General features: G+C 34.3%; 1 protein-coding gene across 2 annotated transcripts; it reads right to left on the bottom strand.

Annotated features, from left to right (window-relative positions):
- Positions 1 to 1,245: 1,245 nt before the first annotated feature.
- Positions 1,246 to 7,044, bottom strand: LOC139907536 (uncharacterized). 2 transcript variants are annotated; one of them, XM_071893949.1, is made up of 2 exons: positions 5,005 to 7,044; positions 1,246 to 1,541 (listed from the first exon to the last, which is right to left on the bottom strand). In XM_071893949.1, exons 1-2 carry the CDS (start codon positions 6,236 to 6,238, stop codon positions 1,489 to 1,491), a joined length of 1,287 nt encoding a protein of 428 aa, XP_071750050.1. In that variant the 5' UTR covers positions 6,239 to 7,044; the 3' UTR covers positions 1,246 to 1,488. The 2 variants fall into 2 exon arrangements, with proteins under 2 accessions (XP_071750050.1, XP_071750051.1); XM_071893950.1 differs by lacking the exon at positions 1,246 to 1,541 and adding an exon at positions 4,587 to 4,859.
- Between the last annotated feature and the right edge of the window lie 20 nt (positions 7,045 to 7,064).

Raw genomic sequence — 7,064 nt, 5'->3', positions numbered from 1 at the left:
AATTATACCATATTAAAAAAGTATAAAATATAATTAACAGTTAATTTAAAAAAACCGGATTAAAACAAGTGCAATAGACGAACAACTGTGTCAACAATACATCGTTACCTCCATTGTATTTTGCAACTTTTTTCCTAGAAAAATAAATAGCCAGAAAAAAAAAACCAAAATCAGTTAGTTGTAGCCTGCAATTTCTCCCCAGCAATAAAATGAATATTAACAAATTATTGAGAATGATTCTTACAGCTTTAAATTCAACCAATCAACCTTTAGTATACAAATGACATCGACAGCAAACAAAAAATACAGTGTACATTTTTATGTTAAGTTGGGGTACTATATCTACTATGTGTGCATAGACAATTTATTTCTGAAACATTTTGCTTTTTATAATGTTCAAGCCTCAACAACTCATCCTTACAAAATAAAGATGTTTTGTGATTATAAATATGCTTTGCTTTTAGAAGGAAAGTTGTCATGATATATTAAATTTTTTAAGCATGAATATTGCTAACGTGGCATTTTTCTCTCCCAAAGAAAACAAATATTAAATCACAGAACCTATTCATTTTGGAAGGGAGTTTTGTTGATGTTGGAAGATTATAACTGTCAACGGTGCTAACCGGTAGTATTTGAACATGTTAAAAATGAAAACCGTAAAGCAACATGGTAATCCTGACAATTTAGGCAATGTTTTTCGAGGAAAATTGCTTTAGTTGCCGTGATCAGCTACAAGCAGCTGCGATGAGAGGAGGAAGGGGAGAAGGAAATCAACAAGGATAAAGGAAGAATTTAGATCAGCTAAAAAACAGCTATGATGAGAGGAAGAAGGAGAGAAGGAAATCCACAAGGATAAAAGGCAAGAATTACCTGATGTCAGTTCTCTATTCTACCCAACAAGGACTTGCACCATGACTCCGCAACAAATCCTCAGGTGACTCTGTCTTTTATGAGCATATGCAAATGTTTGATCCGGGATGTATGTATAAATGACAGCTTGTATGTAGTAAAAAAGGCATTTCTCTCATCAGGAATTAAATAATAATGTCAGTAGCTTGGGAAACAAAAATAACTCTTTTCTTGTGCTAATTAAAAAAAAAAAAAAAGTTGAGCTAAAAATGAAGCAGATTAACAGCACTGATAATTTTAAAAGTTTTTCGAAAAAAATTGCATGTACACGCAAGATAGGTATATTAACCCATCTTTAGTGAGGTAACACCGTGACAAATTATTTAACTACAAACCTTAGTGATCCTATAACATGGGTACCATTGCCTTGAACTGAAGTATGTAGAATTATGAACAAATCATTAATTACATATACGGTATTATTACAACGTGAAACATACAAAGACTTTTAATGAGGTTAATTTATTGTTTGTTATAGATTATTTTAAATAAAAAAGAATATCACAAAATGTTTTTTTTTTAATATTTGTTACATAAATATTGTGTTAACGATGAGACGAGGATGATCAACAAGGAACTTCAATTCCAAACAATATTTCTAGAACCTTCTCGACACATTTTTGTTTTTTTACCTAAATGAAGAAAAGTTAATTTTACTGCCTAGTTTTTTTATTATTATTCACTCTTCCCGTTTTTATGTATCCTTCATTTCTAGCACTCTTTGATTAATTATGTAAAAATCCCTTGACACATTTATTGGTTAATTTTAAATACGCAAAGGGCATTCACGAACAAATGTGACTACTTAGAGGGTATCCGACCAAGAACCAAGTATATTCTTGTTAGGGAGTAAGGGACTAATTTTAAAAACCAAAAAATTTAATTATGTGCCAAGAAGGCATTAAAAACGTAATAGGGAAACGTGGACATAAAGTTTACTGGGTGTAGAAAAAGTAATGAGACCTTCCAAAATACAGTTTTGAATAGGTTTTGTTGATTGAATCTTAAATTTCCGATTATTTTTGAATAGCTTAGATTCTAAGCCTTTGATTAAGGCTCATGTTGTTAACAAAATCTGTATCATTCATGATGGAGGCAAGAAGAGCCATCACAGGCAATTTAATCCGCGCCAAGAGGACCATCATGCAGGCTTTAAACTTCAGCAAGGCCACAGTCTGTCGTATCAGAAATCGCTTGGCTGATGGAGACAACCTTAAGAACAAATTGTTGGCATAGTCCACCGAAAGTCTGAAGGAAGGTCGCTTACAAGAATTGAGAGGCCACTCCTGTCCCAACGTCAAAAAGAACTCTGTCTTGAGCGATGCCAATAACTCTTGAATAATCTGAACCACAACAACAACCCAGTATTTTTTTTTCTCTGATGAAAAGACCTCTACCGTTGACCCTGTCAATAACAAGCAAAATGATCGGTTGGTATGCTTTGGCAAGGCTGACAACAGTATCGAGACAGTCACCAAGACCACATTGGGCCTCTGTGATTATGCTGGGGATTGTGCCATCAACTGGAGAAAAAATGCATGTAATTGTTGGATATCGGTTACCCACCGGTTATTGTATTGAAGGAAAATGTGGTCCCATAGATTCCCAATACAATGAGGAAGTCTAACAAGCCCACGTACGTATTTCAGCAGGATGGGGCTCCAGTTCGTACTGCTAATATTGTACAAGAGTGGATGGGTAGCAATATAAAGTTCTGGTCGAAGAACCTTTGGCCCCCTCAGAACCCAGAATTGAATTCACTGGATTACTCCATTTGGTGGCAATTGAGGAAAAGGCCTGCAGAGTCCTCAATCTGAATATTGAAGCCCTGAAGACCTCCGTTAAATAGCAGTGGAGCATTCATATTTAATGCCCATTGTAATAGTAAAATATTACAAAATAAATTTTTCTTTGTACAACGTCATCCTCATCAATTATGAGTATTTTAATGACTACTTATTAGCAGGCCTGAGTACTTTTTCTTCACACAGTAATGCAATATTTTCTAAGAAAGCCTATTGAAATGATAAATGAATGGAGCAACGTAACTCAATGGACAATGCAATCGGAAAAATGATTATCTCCAAATCAGTGTGTGTTGGTTCGACTCCAGGTCACTCCTAGATAAGGAAATGTACATAATGTATATGGACATCAAAGGTCTTGGTCTCATTCTTTGGTCAAATGGGGTTAATCGTAATACAATAATGTTCCTTATAGAGTGCGCAAGTTATCTGTGCCGCAAAAATTATTTTTTATATCAATTATCTATCAAATTAAAAAGTAAAACCAGATTCTGAAATCTTGGTGAATTCTAATTAAGTTTTTTTCAATAAAATCACCTCCAGTTTGAAAAACAGCCTCAGGTGTGAATTAAAAAATTGTAAATTATATATTTTAGAAAAAAAAAATCTTTAAAACAAACTTTATTTTTATATACGAGGCCAAAAGTGTTAACGGGCCTTCACCACTTGGTTCAGGAAAATTCCTGGAATTCCTTTGATCCGACTGATAAGTTCTGTAATTGTGTTTCAGGGGTTTGGTTGGTTTGTCGTTCAACCAATTTAGATCTGGCAAGTTTGGAGGCGAAAACTCTGGCGAAAAGAAGTTGTCAAAATTGTCTTGGAGCCATTTGAGACTCAGCTTGCATTGATGTTGCCTAAAAATCACCTTTAGATGCCTCAAACTTCCTCCTAACTTTGTTAACGAACGTCTCAACAAGTCTAAGAGTTTGAATCACTTTTATGTTGTCGCTAACGACACGGATACCAAGGGGTCCTATGTGCCTGTTCCAAATATTCGGGACAACGAATTTGTCAATTGATTCTATTTTTTCCAAGTGGTGCAAGTTTGAACAAGCTAAATAACAAAATAAGTAATCTGCTAGCTAATTGCCCACCTTTTTGCTAGAGAGTGTGCCAAGGCTCCTTGATAGATATCTTGTGCATATAATCAACTCCATCTGACCAATTAAAAGAACATTAAAAAACAAAAAAAAATAAGTCTGGGAAAAACTAAACTTGTTAAGGGGGAAGAGGTGACAAAAAAATTTGGTTCTTTGGAGGGGCGAAGATAAGAACCACGAAAGTCCTTATGGGAGAAAGAGGGGACGGGGAGATGTTATAATTATGTTTAAACCCCGCTGGTATATGAATGAACCCTAATTAAAACTTTGGAACAATTTATTCATTCATTGATTGCACAATAGATGGAAGCACACAACAGAGCAATTCCATTTTTTTTACCCTTCACAATAGTGCTGTTACTATTTTACTATTTTGTAGAGATTTTGTTACATATATTAATACTAGTATGCCGTACTTTCCTGTTCTTTTTTACTTAAGTTATATACCATTTTTCATAAAGACCGCAGTGCATAAGTGATATTTACTTATATTCAGTTATCAACAAAGCGACAGATAGTGGCGTCGCCCTAGGCCTAAATAGTACAACTCCCTGAATAATAATATCATTTAATATAATACATATGTTTGTTACTCACATATGTAGTGGGGGCTACAAAAAATTATGTTACGGCTCCAAGCTAGGGGCTGTCCCCTGCGGATAATATATATATATTTTTTTTAGTTTGCTTGTGACCTATAACATGTATAGGAGGGGTTAACCAAATGTATGTTTAGTGTGAGATGTAGCTCAGTAGTTTGATGATTTTTTTATTCAATAAAATAATACTTTTATAATTAAAGGATAATTTTGTTGTGCTATGTTTGGAGGGGTTATAAATTTCAAGGGTTATGCCATCGGCAGGTCTTTTTTTTTCTTTTGACGTACGTGGGCACCAAACAAAACCAGTCATTAATCATTCATATTTATTGATAATTCAATCATGAAATCATGTGTCACGTCAGTAACTCATTACTGTTGGTTCATAATACATGTAATTAATTACGTAAGTTATTTTTTATTCTAAATTTTATAGGTGTACATACCTGTTGCCAAAGAGAAAATTTAAATAGAATGAGATTTTTAAAGTTAGATTTGTACTTTTACAATGAATTACGTTTTGTTTTAAAGATGATATAAATAATTAAATATAAATTTAATACTTTTTCGCCTGTATTCAAATACGCTTACTTGATACAACCTCTGTTGTTTTAAGGGTCGTCGCCATGGTTGTTGTTGTAGTTGTAGAGGAGAGGGTAGTTGTTGATTTGCGTGTTGATGACTTAATCATTTCAGGTTTTAATATAGTTGTCGCATGGGGTAATGTTTCTAGTAGTTGATCCATTAAACTTGATTCTGTTTTGGGACTGTTCATAATAGACGTAGAGGATTTTAGTTTCTGTGTTGGAGCTCTATGAGGGGTTGTGGATAATTCTGGAGTTATCCGATCGGTATACTTATTTGTTACTTTGTTGGTTTTTGGTATTGTAGTGGTTTTATGATGAAAGTTTAAAGGGACGGTTGGGACATCTGTGATTTCAGATAAGGAATGAGCGCCTCTTTGTTTTTGAGTTGAAGAAAATCTTTCATTAGGTTCTTCGAATGTGGTCAATGTTGTTGTTTCTTCCATAAGGATGGCATTAAAAGACGTTGTAGTACTTATAATGGATTCTTCTTCATCGTTCGAAAGCTCTTTGGATTTAAGATATGAGGGATTAATAAGAGACATAATAAGTTCAAGAGGCGCAGTTATACCAACTTTACTCCCAGTAGTTATAATATCACTAGTTGTCGTCAACCGACTTGCATCTTTTGTACTTTCTTTGTTTGGAGAATTACTCTCTGTTGAGGGGTTTGATTTACTATGATTAGTGTTAGTTTCAATTTTATTTGTGGTAGGTTCATTTGCAGTGGATTTGGTCCGTGTTATAGAACTAGATAATCGTGAGGACGGTTCTACAGATTCGTCTTCTGGAGAAGCCTTAGCGGTGGTGTACTCTTCCGTTTCTTGACTATTTTCACTAGTCCAAATTGTTGATGTCGTAGTTGTTGCGTCTTCCGATTCATTATCTGAATCTAAAAGTTCTTCTAACCACATAATATTATTAAAGTCCATTTGACCACTCCTGAATGAGTTAGCTCTTTTCTTTGACTCTGGAGTTAATGATGTCTGAGTTAGGGGTTTGCTTGTAGACTGTATTCTTTTATCTGGAGTGACAATAATTTCTGTTGATGAAGGACTAGTATTCAATGTAGTAGAAATGGTTTTCATTTGTCCCAGATTGTTGGCGTATTTGTAAGAAAGTGAGGAAAACTTTTCGTTGATTGTAGATAATTCTGAATTTAATGGGTTGATCAAGGTGGTAGTTGATAAAAAGGGAGTAGAACTATCCTTATGATCACAAGGTCGGAAGTTTGGTTCCATTGTAACTTTGTTAGAGTAATAAGAATATTATCTGTGGATACTCTAATGGAGTTATCTTTAGTTGCAAATCCAGATCCTTTTGGTGAATCAATGTTTGACTCGACATTTTGTACATCACCCTTTGGAGTTGTGCTTTGAATGTCCTTACTATTAAAGTTAAACAAAGTGGACCCCTGGGTTTGTAGCGCTCTGAACGGTATATCCTTTCTAGAATCTCCTAACTTACTTTGAACGGATAAGGTAGAATCATTATGTTCCAATAGATTTTGAAGGAAAGGAGTGTTCGATGTCCCAGGACTATTTATATTTTTCATATCAAGATCTTCTGAAGTACTTTTGGGATTTATTTTATTTGAATTACTAACTGTAGATGCTTCCATAACAGAATGGTTCTCCAAAGAATCATGTACTGTGCTTTCAGTTTTCTGATCAGTCTTTTGTAAAGAAGATTCTTGCATAAATTTTGGCGTTGTATCAACAATTTGAATATTTTGGGGGTTGAATAAAGATGATGAATCAGTTTGAATCGATATGTAAGTCGAATCCAATGAAGGACTTGTGGATTTACTTATATGATTTTCCATTTGATTTCTTGTGAAAGAAGCTGCAGTTGTTTCCAAATAATTATGACCAACCTCTGAATTATCGCTCGTTATTGAAGTCGTTATTTTAGAAACTTGTTCTTGAGGTTTACTCTGGATCTCATTAGTTTTTGAATCGTCCATTTTTAACTCATCCTGTAGACCCATGTCTGTGTTTTTCGAGTAAGGAGATGATTCAGTTTCTGGAATTTCATACAGATTAGTTGTGGACTTGTCAATTATAT

This window comes from Lepeophtheirus salmonis, unplaced genomic scaffold (genome assembly GCF_016086655.4).
Source record: "Lepeophtheirus salmonis unplaced genomic scaffold, UVic_Lsal_1.4 unplaced_contig_6213_pilon, whole genome shotgun sequence".
NCBI lineage: Eukaryota > Metazoa > Arthropoda > Copepoda > Siphonostomatoida > Caligidae > Lepeophtheirus > Lepeophtheirus salmonis.
This window is presented reverse-complemented; position numbering and strand designations above follow the sequence as displayed.